The following is a 13101-nucleotide window of genomic DNA, read 5'->3' as shown; positions in this document are numbered from 1 at the left end:
TTGCCTTAAAGCTTTTTCTTGCAATGCGTCTACGGTCTGTCAACTGCGAAAATCCTCAGTATACTTGTTAATCCTAATGTCAAAAAGCACTTTTAATAGACTTACGTCCTGACACAATCACAGCCCCTAACAAGGACCTGTCTGCATCTTTCTGTGTGCCTGCTCCCGTGTGTGTGTGTGTGTATGGCATGCACAGATAAGAATATGATTTCAAACATCTAATTTGGTGCGTTGTTTTAAAAAAGAATCTGTAGCCTGTAGTCCTTAAATTTAGTGTGATGGATTTGGAATGCACTACATTTTTAGAAACTTGCTATTTTTTTATGCCCTAAAATACTCCAGATACTACCACCTTGTAAAGCGCTTTGTGATGGTGGTCCACTATCAATGGCACTGTATAAAATAAAGATTGATTGATTGATTGATAAAGAATATACATTTAGCATTCAGATCTATCCAGAGCTTTTGGGAAACTTGGTAGAATGTATTTCTTGCAGAGTATTTTCATATTATCTTACCCCTGTGTGTGTGTATATACTGTGCAGCCCAGTGAGGCTCGTGTGCCTATCTGTGCTCCTAAGTGCCCCTTGTTTGTGTTTATTTGAAGCCACCTCACTGCAGGCAATTCCTAATAAGGACAAACAAATAACTTTAGTGATTAAAAAAAAAAAAAAAATAATAATACTGGTCTCTCACGCGTACAAATGACATACATAGACATCTACCGCCCCCTACCCACCCTTGCCAAACACCGAGACACAATTAGATTCCTGACTCCTGGGATGCCACCTCCAAATTTGGGAGAATTGTTCTCTATAAAGGGGAGCAGCAGGGTCTGTATAAGGAGAAGTTACCAAGCAATCTCAAGGTAAGCACCTATTGTGTCTGAGGGGTAGAAGGGAACTGTTGTTGTATTATTAAGTATGCACTATTTCTTTAGAATGGTTATTTAGCGAAGTGAACTGTCATTTCTTTCCTGTTGATTCATAATTAAACTGTTTTGACTGCTTGTTCAGCATGTTTGATGCAAAGCTCAAGCAGACTCATTTTCTTCTAAACTTTCAGTGAAAAAAAGTATTTAGGGCTTCTCTTTAAACTTTATCAATTGCTTTTCACACACAAGCATCGCTTGGTAATTGGGTATCAGTGATTGTTGCTGGAGCTCTGGAACCATCCTCAAACCTCTCCCTTCACTGCCACCTGCTGGTGGAAAATGATAAAGGCTACTGTGTGTTCCTGAGAGAAAATGACTTTACCAATTGCCCTTGTCTCACTGTATGTCTGTCTGTTGTCTACCTACAGGGTGAACAGCCTCTCTGCCTTACTTCTTGCTACGTTTGAACTAAACCAGGTAAGAGTTTTATTAGAGCTGTTTAAACACAAGCTTTCATAAAAGGGACTATTGTTCTATAAGCACTTTTTTGCTAACCTGTTGGAAATGTGAGAAAATACAGCTTTTAAACTGCCTTCTTCTGACGTTATCATGTAGTAACAATAAAATGCAATACAGTTGTAGAATGAGTTATGTATCAGTGCATTTATCAAAATGGAAAAGTGTGTTAATTATAAATATTCTCAAATGATATAATCAGTAGTTAAAATACATTTTTAGATTTCAGTGTGTGTTGGGTGTTTTTCTTATTTAGGGGTGTGGCTATATCTTTTTAACTCGTCTTGTGCTGTAATGTTTAAATATTGCTTTTGCAAAAAAAAAAAAAAAAAAGGTCTTGCTAAGATTAGTGATCTTTCTGCATTTAGGTTTGTCCAACACATATGGCTTGCTGTCCACAATCTAGCTCATTTAGAAGTATCCCTATGTATATATATATATATATATATATATATATATATATATATATATATATATATATATATATATTCTTTTTTTTGTTAGATATACACAAAAGGTTTACATTATTACAAAATCATTTATTTCAGGACATTTTGGACAAAAGCCCTTCTTCAGCTGTTCAGAAAGAAAAGCCAACACAGTACGGGAAACTTGTTATTTTTTTAATTAGCTCTGCATTAGTGCCTCTCTTGGTTAAAAACTAAAAAACTCCCTGGTCATCGATATGACTCTCTTAATCAAAAAGGTTGGACAGCTCTGAATTAGCTCTGCATTAGTGCCTCAGTGCTGCTCTTTGTGCTGATACCTTGTAAAAGAGACCTCAGACTCAATGCTTTTCTCTGGGTTAAAAACTAAAAAACTAAACCGAGATGACATCAAAAAAGTCTAAGCTGAGATGTGACTGACTTCTCCAACCCCTGTTTGTTCTGCAGATTTGAAAATGGGTGATGCACAGATGGCTGAGTTCGGGCCCGCCGCATCCTTCCTGCGGAAGTCCGATAAGGAGCGTCTGGAGGCGCAGACCAAGCCCTTCGACATGAAGAAGGAATGCTTTGTCCCCGATCCTGTGACGGAGTTCGTGAAGGCAAGGATCAGCAGCCGCGACGGTGCCAAAGTCACTGTTGACACTTACGATGGAAAGGTAAGAGTCACACTGCACCATCATCATTTTTAAAAAACTCTTCTTGTCTTTGGCTTCTCCTTCACATGTTAAGGTTGGTAGAGAAAAGAGCATTTTGAATAAAATTTTTCTATCCAATATTTATTTCGTTTAAATCCAAAAACTGGGAACCCAAATTACAATAGCAGTTTAATTTGCTTGTGGTGCCCCTGTGCATTGTCATTGTGCTAAAAATTTGGGAATTTTCAATGTTGTTCTGCAGACCTAACCTTAGGGCTTGTCTGTGTCGTTTTTCAGACTGTCACTGTCAAAGATGAACATGTCCACCCTCAGAACCCACCCAAGTATGATAAAATTGAGGACATGGCCATGTTCACCTTCCTGCACGAGCCTGCTGTGCTGTATAACCTCAAAGAGCGTTACGCAGCCTGGATGATCTACGTGAGTACAGAGTGACCTCAAACCCTAAACCCTCTGATAGACTGACAGATACTGAGTGTTGACTCTCCCTTTCAGACCTACTCTGGGCTGTTCTGTGTGACAGTGAACCCCTACAAGTGGCTGCCTGTGTACAATGCAGAGGTGGTCAATGCATATCGAGGCAAGAAGAGGGCTGAGGCTCCCCCTCACATCTTCTCCATCTCTGACAGCGCCTATCAGAACATGCTGACAGGTAAGACGCGCACACACACAAGAAATAACTGCGATATAATTACAAATATTATCTTCTATAATAATTACAATTAAAAAAATGTCTCTCTTGCAGACAGAGAAAACCAGTCCATCCTGATCACGTAAGTCAGTCTTTAAGATTGTTTTAAAAAATGTTTTAGTGTGTGTGGTTTTGAAATCTCGATATAATAAGTTAGCACTGCAGTGTGCTGAGGGGAGATCAAAGAAAGTGTGTTAATTGTGGTCCCCGAGTGGCTCATGCAGTCAAAGTGTTGCCGCTGGGAGTGCAGGAGGAGTCACACAGCTTGGACGCCACCGATTCGTATCTGAGCTGTGCAAAGAGGCCGAACTTTGCTGGGGTCTCCTAAGGGGGGCGTCACATTGGCTCTGACACTTCCGGGGGGAGGGATGGGAAACCGGCAGGGACTCCTTCTCCTCATCGCACAGCAGCAAACCCTACTGGCCAGACACCGAGCACATTCAGAGTGGATAAAAAGCAGGGCTGATCTCTGTTCTCTGGGATCAGTAGCCCACCCACCTCTGCTCTGGATTGCTTGGCATAAAAGTGATTCTGGCCTTAGGCTTGTGAGATCAGAGGGCATTCAGAAGTCTGTGCTGTGTGGGGACCCGCTGCGGTGAGGAGAAAAAAACATAACTGGACATTCCAAATTGGGGGAAAATAAAAATAATAGCTGGTCACTCTAAAATCTTGAAAAAATAAAGAAATTTAAAAAAAAGAAAGAAAGGGTGTCATGGTGCTCATTAAGGTACTGAAGAGATGATAATGGAGCTAGGAATGTGAAACACTCACCCTGCTTGTTACTGTGCCCACAGTGGAGAATCCGGTGCTGGGAAGACTGTGAACACCAAGAGAGTCATTCAGTATTTTGCCAGCATTGCTGCAGTTGGCAAGAAAGAGGCAGTTGCCTCTAGCAAGGTGTGTCAGAGTCTAAGTGTGTGTTTGGGGGGTGTCGGTACAGGAAAAGGGGTCTATGGGATTGAACTTCGTGGCTGTTACTGAAGTCTGTTTGTGTTCAATCACAGGGGACCCTGGAGGATCAAATCATCCAGGCCAACCCAGCTTTGGAGGCTTTTGGTAACGCCAAGACCTTGAGGAATGACAACTCATCACGTTTTGTGAGTATACCCATCATTATCCGTATACAGCACTGGTCTAGTTACGCTATTATTTTCCTCTTTGCAGTAATTGGTCAGTAATATTTAATACGCGTGAGATGCCATCTAAATAAAGGGAAGAGTGGAAGAAAATTTGAAAGATGTTGTTTTCATTAACAAGAAGTAATTTCTGTTGTCTGGCACCCATTGTTCTCTTTCGGTTCCTCAGGGTAAATTCATCCGAATTCACTTTGCAGCCAGTGGCAAGCTAGCTTCTGCTGACATTGAGACCTGTAAGTATTTTTTTATATAACCGTGATTTTCATTCCCCTTGATATTGAAGCTGAATCTGATATCTGTTTGTTCTGTTCCAGACCTCCTGGAGAAGTCTCGTGTGACCTTTCAGCTCAAGGCTGAGAGAGACTATCACATCTTCTACCAGATCCTGTCCAACAAGAAGCCAGAGCTGCTAGGTCAGTATTCCTGTCCTCACTCAAGAGTGTGAGTGTAGGATTATATAAGCAGACAGGAGAGATGCTGACATTGTTCTGTCCCTCTTTCTCAGAAATGCTCCTGATCACCAACAATCCTTTCGACTACGCCTTCATCTCTCAGGGTGAAGTCACTGTCGCCTCCATCGATGATTCTGATGAGCTGATAGCCACAGATGTGAGTGAGGACTCTCTCTAACATTACAAGGGTCTGTCTGTACACACCCTCTGAGCCAACATGGTGCAAGGAGTCCCACTCATAGACTCGGAGTGAGAAGCTGGAAGCCTCTATGCCTGGAGAGCTGTATAGCTCTCAGCATTTTTACTAAATCGAGTAAGCAGATCTCAGAAGGCAGAGAAGCAGGTTCTCTTATTCTGTTTTTCTCTATCCTGCAGAGTGCCTTTGACGTGCTTGGCTTCACTCAGGAGGAGAAAAATTCAATGTACAAGCTGACTGGTGCCATCATGCACTATGGCAACATGAAGTACAAGTTGAAGCAGAGAGAGGAGCAGGCAGAGGCTGATGGCACTGAAGGTGGGTCGGATTGTGTGAAAGGGAGAAGGGGGAGTGCAAGGACTGGAGTCATTTTCTTGTTAATGTCAATTACACTCCAGTCGATTAGTATCTGTATCAAGACTATCACATTTACCCACAGCAGCAGCAGTGGTTATGATTGATGGGTATTTCATTCATTCCTAGATGCTGACAAGGCCGCCTACCTGATGGGACTGAACTCTGCTGATATCGTCAAGGCACTATGTCACCCCAGAGTCAAAGTAGGGAACGAGTGGGTCACCAAGGGACAGAATGTACAACAGGTGAGTCTCAGAGAGAGACGTGAGAAATGGATATAGGACTAGGACTGTATACTGAGGGAAAATGCTAACCTAATGTAGGTGGAGAGTTAAGTAGTATCTAAACCTGTGCGTGCACCTAGTCAAGTATTTCCTCTGCAGTGTCTCAGGCAATTAGTCACTCACCTCCTTGTCTCTTTCCTCGCAGGTGAACTACTCCATCGGTGCACTGGCCAAGTCAGTGTATGAGAGAATGTTCAACTGGATGGTGGTGAGAATCAACCAATCCCTGGACACCAAGCAGGCCCGCCAGTACTTCATTGGTGTGCTGGACATTGCTGGCTTTGAAATCTTTGATGTGAGTGTCTTTGTGTCTTTAAATTTTGTATACATCCTGAGGGTCATTCTGAAAATAAGAACAAAATGCTAAGGTCAAAAATAAGAAGAGTAACTAAAGTTTTTTTTTGGAGTCCCAGCACAAGTCTCAGATATCTAAAAGGATTTTGTTTTCCTTGTCTGTTGTTGCAGTTCAACAGCTTTGAGCAGCTGTGCATCAACTTCACCAACGAGAAGCTGCAGCAGTTCTTCAACCACCACATGTTTGTGCTGGAGCAGGAGGAATATAAGAAGGAGGGCATCGAATGGGAGTTCATTGACTTTGGCATGGACCTGCAGGCCTGCATCGACCTCATTGAGAAGGTGGGGAGCGCTTCCTTTTATTAAGCATGTGTGCCTGTACTAAATGTATTAGACATATAAATGTAGTTTCATAAAATATTTGTTTATACTTGTTGTCCGGCTATAGTTTAAAGGTGAAACACAGCTCCCTGGTTTAATTGCTATGATTTATAGTTTATGCACTTTTATGCACTACAGCTTACTGCATCTTTTAACAGTGTTCTTCATATGTAAGAAAAGATCATTTAATTCAGTAAAGTTAGTAAAAAAAAATCGCAAAACAGGTGTAATAATAGGAAGATAAGTGATCATTTCTTTAACTTTACTACACTAAATAAGTAAATCCTTATTATTTCACCACAGTGAAAAATACGAGTGCTTAGAGCTCATTTTCGAACGCTTCAAGTTTTTGTTATTTTTGTACACAGGCCCACTAATCGCTAATATATGTGAATGTGTATGTATGTGATATTTGCTTACTCACCTGGACGTTTCTTTTCAAATCAGCCCATGGGTATCATGTCCATCCTTGAAGAGGAGTGCATGTTCCCCAAGGCCAGTGACATGACCTTCAAAGCCAAGCTGTACGACAACCATCTGGGCAAATCCGCAAACTTCCAAAAGCCCAGGATCATTAAAGGAAGGCCAGAGGCTCACTTTGCCTTGGGCCACTATGCTGGCATCGTAGATTACAACATCACGAACTGGCTGGTGAAGAACAAGGACCCTCTGAATGAGACTGTGGTCGGGCTCTACCAGAAGTCTTCCCTCAAAGTTCTCGCCACCCTCTTTGCCAACTATGCTGGAGCTGAGTCTGGTAAGAAAAGCATATAGCATTACAGTGTTGTGAACAGAAAGAAATATATACTATTGATAGGGAATTTAATAAATATTTGCTAACAGTTTTATGCAGTCATTTAAAGAGCAACATGGTATGGAAGAGGGATATTATAGTTATTTTAACTCATGGATGCATATTCTTGTTTAGCCTCACTTTGCCCTTAGTGGATGTAAGTAATGCCATATTCATTTTTCACACAGCCTCTGGAGGTAGCACTTTTCTGACATTTGTGACATTTTCACTTCCATTAGAAGATTTGCCTGTTTTTTTGTCTTTTCTGTTTTAGTTCAGGACACGAAAGCCAAGGGCACAAAGAAAAAGGGTTCATCCTTCCAGACTGTGTCTGCTCTCCACAGGGTGAGTGTTTGAAAAAGGGAAGTGTCTCTGTCACATTGTATGGTTCTTAAATGACCCGTCCTTTTCCTTTTCACAGGAAAATCTGAACAAGCTGATGACCAACCTGAGGTCAACACATCCTCACTTTGTGCGCTGCATCATCCCTAATGAGACCAAGACTCCGGGTGCGATGGACAACCCTCTGGTGATGCACCAGCTCCGCTGTAACGGTGTGCTGGAAGGCATCAGAATCTGCAGGAAGGGCTTCCCCAACAGGATCCTGTACGGAGACTTCAAACAGAGGTACATCTCTCAAGCAGTGCCTTTATTACAATTCCTCTTGTAGCGCTTGGTAGAAACCCAACTGAGTCCCTGTGTCCCTTCACAGATACCGTATCCTGAACCCTTCTGCCATCCCAGACGGCCAGTTTATAGACAGCAAGAAGGGATCTGAGAAACTGCTGGGATCCCTGGACATCGATCACACCCAGTACAGATTTGGACACACAAAGGTAGAATTAAAACTACAAAATAACCCTTATACTGAATATTTTGTGTGGATAATACCCGGAAAAAAGAGCCTGAATTTAGGCGCTCCCTTTTGTTTCGGTGCCAGGTGTTCTTCAAAGCTGGTCTCCTGGGTCAGCTGGAAGAGATGAGAGATGATCGCTTATCTCTCATTATCACCCGGATCCAGGCCCAGTCTCGTGGTCTTCTCTCAAGAATTGAGTACAATAAGATCGTTGAGCGCAGGTAAGGATGGATGTCTTTAAAGCTCCCTTCCATGTTCCAGTGGTCTCTGGGCTGGGTAAATGTCCCTCTGGTTAGTGTAGTACTTTCTCTGTCCAGAACAGAAAGCATTGGGGGAAACATGGAGAAGAGCTGTGTGCTCAATAGGTGCTTGCCCCGAATAGCCTTACAAAAATGAATGGAATGTATTGAAATATAGAGTTCTCGTGCACAAGGATTCATAAGCAGAGTGATGAAAACTTTGTCAAAGCAAACAAAGGTTAGCAAATCTTAAAAACTGCTTTTGCCTCCCCAGAGATGCCCTGCTGGTAATCCAGTGGAATGTCCGTGCCTTTATGGGTGTGAAGAACTGGCCCTGGATGAAGCTCTTCTTCAAGATCAAGCCCCTGCTGAAGAGCGCAGAGAATGAGAAAGAGATGGCCAACATGAAGGATGAGTTCCTGAAACTCAAGGAGGCTTACGCCAAGTCTGAGGCCCGCAGAAAGGAGCTGGAAGAGAAGATGGTCTCTCTTCTCCAAGAGAAGAACGACCTGCAGCTGCAAGTCCAGACGGTGAGTGAAACATTTCTGAGCTCTTTCTTCACCATTGAACGTCCTCTAGCCAGCTGTCACTTATGTATTAGCAGAGTTTTTTAGGATGCTTTTGTTTTTAATTTCTTCAGGATGGACCAAGTCTCACATTTCTATCCTCTCTTTTTTTCTAATGAAAATGTGTCTATTCCATGACAGTTAATGAAAATACTTTGCTGTTTGCTCTCCAGGAACAAGACAATCTTTGTGATTCAGAGGAGAGGTGCGACCAGCTGATCAAAAACAAGATTCAAATGGAGGCGAAAACTAAAGAGCTGACAGAGAGGCTGGAGGATGAGGAGGAGATGAATGGTGAGCTGACGGCCAAGAAGAGGAAGCTGGAGGACGAGTGCTCTGAGCTGAAGAAGGATCTTGATGATCTGGAACTCACCCTGGCCAAAGTGGAGAAGGAGAAGCACGCCACTGAGAACAAGGTTAGTGTCTGTCTGTCTGTCTGTCTATCTGTCTGTGAAATTCCTCTTTGTGAGGGCTTTGGGAGCTGAGTCTCTTCTCTCTGAATAACAGGTGAAGAACCTGACTGAGGAAATGGCGGCTCTGGATGATATCATCGCCAGGCTGACCAAGGAGAAGAAGGCTCTGCAGGAGGCTCACCAGCAAACCCTGGACGACCTTCAGAGTGAGGAGGACAAAGTGAACACCCTGACCAAGGCCAAAGCCAAGCTGGAGCAGCAGGTCGACGATGTGAGTCACTCTGGGAGTCATCAGATATGTCCCACACAGCCACTCAAATAGCAGGATTGTGCTTTGCAAGGCTAGTGTGTAGATGAATAAAATAGAAAGTTATGGAACTGTCCAAGTATAAAGAGACTTGAAGATTGAACAACCCTTTTTTTAACAAGCTAAAGTTTTTACCCCTACCAGCTTGAAGGCTCATTGGAGCAAGAAAAGAAGGTGCGGATGGACCTTGAAAGAGCCAAGCGTAAGCTGGAAGGAGACTTGAAGTTGACCCAGGAGAGCCTAATGGACCTGGAGAATGATAAGCAGCAACTGGAGGAGCGGCTGAAGAAGTAAGTCAAAGATATAGCCATGGTGTGTTGTATACAGATAAAGGATGGCAGGAATGTGATATAACCACACTGTTGACATTTTCTTCCAGGAAAGACTTTGAGATCAACCAGCTCACCAGTAAAATTGAGGATGAGCAGGCACTGTCAGCCCAGTACCAGAAGAAACTGAAGGAGCTTCAGGTAATTTAAAGCCCACCTTCTGACTTAACTGCATGCACTCTGTATTCCTTCCCTACTCATCCCTGTGTCACGGTCTCATGTGCCCCTCCCCCAGGCCCGCATTGAGGAGTTAGAGGAGGAGCTGGAGGCAGAGAGAGCTGCCCGTGCCAAGGTGGAGAAGCAGCGGGCAGACTTGTCCCGGGAGCTGGAGGAGCTGAGTGAGAGGCTGGAGGAGGCGGGCGGGGCCACCTCAGCCCAGATCGAGATGAACAAGAAGAGGGAGGCTGAGTTACAGAAGCTGCGGCGAGGCCTTGAAGAGGCCACGCTGCAGCATGAAGCCACATCCTCCACTCTCCGCAAGAAGCAAGCCGATAGCGTGGCTGAGCTTGGGGAGCAGATTGACAACCTGCAGAGAGTCAAGCAGAAACTAGAGAAGGAAAAGAGCGAGTTCAAACTGGAGCTGGACGATGTGGTCTCCAATATGGAGCATGTCGCTAAAGCCAAGGTAGGAAATACAATTCTATACAGTGTGCAGGATGGGTCACCAGGATCACATATTGATTGTTGGAGATCATGTCAGTTTCCATTTAATATGCATCTAAACCTCACATGCAGGCTAACTTGGAAAAGATGTGCAGGACTCTAGAAGATCAGATGAATGAATACAGGACCAAGGCTGAAGAAGGTCAACGCACCATCAATGACTTTACAACACAGAAAGCTAAGTTGCAGACTGAGAATGGTAAGAGTTGCATACAACAACATTGTTATTTTGAGGAAGTAATATTATGGTCAATCTCCAAGAAAGAGATGTAAAAAATACTTTATTATCAGTGGATCCAGAATGTTTTTCATGTGGTCAGAGTTCTAAAACACATCTTCGGTTTTGTCTTGTTAGGTGAGCTTGCTAGACGTCTTGAAGAGAAGGAATCTCTTGTCTCTCAGCTGACTAGAGGCAAGCAGTCCTACACTCAGCAGAATGATGACCTCAAGAGACAACTGGAAGAGGAAGTGAAGGTAAAGCAGCATCAAATACTGTCTTCTGATTAAACAGGGTGTCTGAAAGCCAGGTTTCTATACAGTAAACTGTTTGTTTGATGTCTCCCCAGGCGAAGAACGCACTTGGACATGCAGTGCAGTCTGCCCGCCATGACTCAGACCTCCTGAGGGAGCAGTATGAGGAGGAGCAGGAGGCCAAGGCTGAGCTCCAGCGCAGTCTCTCCAAGGCTAACTCAGAGGTGGCACAGTGGAGAACCAAATATGAGACCGACGCCATCCAGAGAACTGAGGAGCTTGAGGAGGCCAAGTATGGGCAACTAAACATATTATTATTTTCATTATTATTTATCCAGGGCGACTTATAGTCGTAAACAAAAATACATTTCAAGAATCATGGTACAAGTATTAATACAATTAAGAGCAAGATAAAATACATTGACTTCAGTTCTAGCAATTACAAGCATATGACAAAATACGATTCAGTAACGGAGCAGACAACAGTGCCAGTGATAGTTACATCAGTATATAATTGAATAATTAAATTAAATATTATCTATAGCTAAGAAGAACATAAGAACATAAGAAAGTTTACAATCGAGAGGAGGCCATTCAGCCCATCTTGCTCGTTTGGTTGTTAGTAGCTTATTGATCCCAGAATCTCATCAAGCAGCTTCTTGAAGGATCCCAGGGTGTCAGCTTCAACAACATTACTGTCATCTTCAAGTTAGTTCTAGAATATGACCAAGACTTTGGAAGCGTTACAGACCTCCAGGTGACAGTAAAAATAACTTTTCTTCTGACAGATAAGCTTTTTGTTTGCGTTATGTTTTAATTACAATATAAGACGAACAAAAAGTTTGTCTGCTTGCAGACTGTGCAACTCTGAGAACATAGAGTGAAATTGATATATGAAGCTCTGGTGTAAGACTTCTACACAGTTAATTAGCAACTCTGATAGGACTGCAGTCTTGAAAGCTGTCCCTCCTTCTCCATCTCCCAGGAAGAAGCTGGCTCAGAGGCTGCAGGATGCGGAGGAAGCCGTCGAGGCTGTGAATGCTAAATGCTCCTCCCTGGAGAAGACCAAACACAGGCTGCAGAACGAGATTGAAGATCTCATGGTGGATCTGGAGAGGTCCAACGCAGCAGCCGCTGCTCTGGACAAGAAGCAGAGGAACTTTGACAAGGTGAGATTTGGGGGTTTTGATGAAGAGAATGCATTAGGTTTAGTTATGGGTGGCTGCTGTATTTTGAAACCCTTTTTTACAATGTGATTGTAATGGCTTGTTCTCACCGTGCTCATGCCAGGTCCTGAACGAGTGGAAGCAGAAGTTTGAAGAGTCGCAGAGTGAGCTGGAGGGCTCCCAGAAGGAGGCCAGGTCCCTGAGCACTGAACTCTTCAAGCTGAAGAACGCTTATGAGGAGTCTCTGGACAATCTGGAGACTCTGAAGAGGGAGAACAAGAACCTGCAAGGTGGGGGATCCAAACTCACACAATTCTTGTGTTAGCTGTGTTTCTAATTCTGAACCCTTTTAGAGAAGCCATTGTACTGAAGGAATGTTCTTATTTACCCAGAGGAAATCTCTGACCTGACTGAGCAACTCGGTGAGGGAGGCAAGACCATCCATGAGCTGGAGAAGGCTAGGAAGCAGCTGGAGCAGGAGAAGTCTGAAATACAGTCTGCTCTGGAGGAGGCTGAGGTGAGTGAGAGATACAGATACTGGGATTCTTGGAGGGAGAAACACAGGCAAGATGTACCAAAAAAAGGTGCTGATTAATAGATATTAGGATAGGAAGCTTTGTATCAGAATGTATCCTAAAGAACTTATTGTCTCCTGATAGGCCTCCCTGGAGCATGAGGAAGGGAAGATCCTGAGAGCTCAGCTGGAGTTTAACCAGGTGAAGGCTGAGATTGAGCGCAAGCTGGCTGAGAAGGACGAGGAGATGGATCAGGCCAAGAGGAACAATCAGAGAGTGGTTGAATCCCTGCAGACTTCGCTGGAGTCAGAGACCCGCAGCAGGAACGAGGCCCTCAGGCTGAAGAAGAAGATGGAGGGAGACCTCAATGAGATGGAGATCCAGCTGAGCCAGGCCAACAGGATAGCTGCAGAGTCACAGAAGCAGCTCAAGAGCGTCCACGCCCACCTGAAGGTAACGCTGCTCTTTTGTTTTGATAAACAATAAGCTGCTGTCTGATA

At 43.7% G+C, this 13101-nt stretch overlaps 1 protein-coding gene and 2 long non-coding RNA genes across 7 annotated transcripts in view; 1 reads left to right on the top strand and 2 right to left on the bottom strand.

Moving 5' to 3' along the window:
- The window catches only part of LOC117398330 (uncharacterized), a 26884-nt gene extending 20049 nt beyond the window's left edge, over positions 1-6835 (bottom strand). For all 5 annotated transcript variants that reach the window (XR_009320239.1, XR_009320236.1, XR_004543905.2 and 2 more), the window contains exons 1-2: positions 6708-6835; positions 5732-5951 (exon numbers count right to left, since the gene is read on the bottom strand). This is a non-coding gene — a long non-coding RNA (uncharacterized LOC117398330). The remainder of the gene's footprint in view (positions 1-5731; positions 5952-6707) is intronic.
- The window catches only part of LOC117398270 (myosin-7-like), a 15289-nt gene continuing 3500 nt past the window's right edge, over positions 1313-13101 (top strand). Inside the window, exons 1-32 of the mRNA XM_033997232.3 lie at positions 1313-1351; positions 2284-2492; positions 2769-2912; positions 2988-3144; positions 3238-3265; positions 3978-4080; positions 4188-4280; positions 4489-4552; positions 4634-4732; positions 4825-4928; positions 5147-5285; positions 5451-5569; positions 5754-5903; positions 6074-6244; positions 6731-7040; positions 7351-7421; positions 7498-7703; positions 7789-7912; positions 8017-8153; positions 8446-8701; positions 8911-9153; positions 9245-9421; positions 9602-9747; positions 9837-9927; positions 10022-10411; positions 10522-10648; positions 10805-10923; positions 11016-11212; positions 11906-12089; positions 12211-12376; positions 12479-12603; positions 12746-13054. Coding sequence (XP_033853123.3) covers positions 2292-2492; positions 2769-2912; positions 2988-3144; positions 3238-3265; positions 3978-4080; positions 4188-4280; positions 4489-4552; positions 4634-4732; positions 4825-4928; positions 5147-5285; positions 5451-5569; positions 5754-5903; positions 6074-6244; positions 6731-7040; positions 7351-7421; positions 7498-7703; positions 7789-7912; positions 8017-8153; positions 8446-8701; positions 8911-9153; positions 9245-9421; positions 9602-9747; positions 9837-9927; positions 10022-10411; positions 10522-10648; positions 10805-10923; positions 11016-11212; positions 11906-12089; positions 12211-12376; positions 12479-12603; positions 12746-13054 — 4950 coding nt within the window. The 5' untranslated portion in view covers positions 1313-1351; positions 2284-2291. The remainder of the gene's footprint in view (positions 1352-2283; positions 2493-2768; positions 2913-2987; positions 3145-3237; positions 3266-3977; positions 4081-4187; positions 4281-4488; positions 4553-4633; positions 4733-4824; positions 4929-5146; positions 5286-5450; positions 5570-5753; positions 5904-6073; positions 6245-6730; positions 7041-7350; positions 7422-7497; positions 7704-7788; positions 7913-8016; positions 8154-8445; positions 8702-8910; positions 9154-9244; positions 9422-9601; positions 9748-9836; positions 9928-10021; positions 10412-10521; positions 10649-10804; positions 10924-11015; positions 11213-11905; positions 12090-12210; positions 12377-12478; positions 12604-12745; positions 13055-13101) is intronic.
- The window catches only part of LOC117398329 (uncharacterized), a 22128-nt gene continuing 15930 nt past the window's right edge, over positions 6904-13101 (bottom strand). The window contains exon 5 of the long non-coding RNA XR_004543904.2: positions 6904-7037. This is a non-coding gene — a long non-coding RNA (uncharacterized LOC117398329). The remainder of the gene's footprint in view (positions 7038-13101) is intronic.

Source organism: Acipenser ruthenus, chromosome 54 (assembly GCF_902713425.1).
Source record: "Acipenser ruthenus chromosome 54, fAciRut3.2 maternal haplotype, whole genome shotgun sequence".
Classification (NCBI taxonomy): domain Eukaryota; kingdom Metazoa; phylum Chordata; class Actinopteri; order Acipenseriformes; family Acipenseridae; genus Acipenser; species Acipenser ruthenus.
The sequence above is the reverse complement of the archived record's forward strand: the minus strand, read 5'-3'. Positions and strand labels throughout refer to the sequence as shown.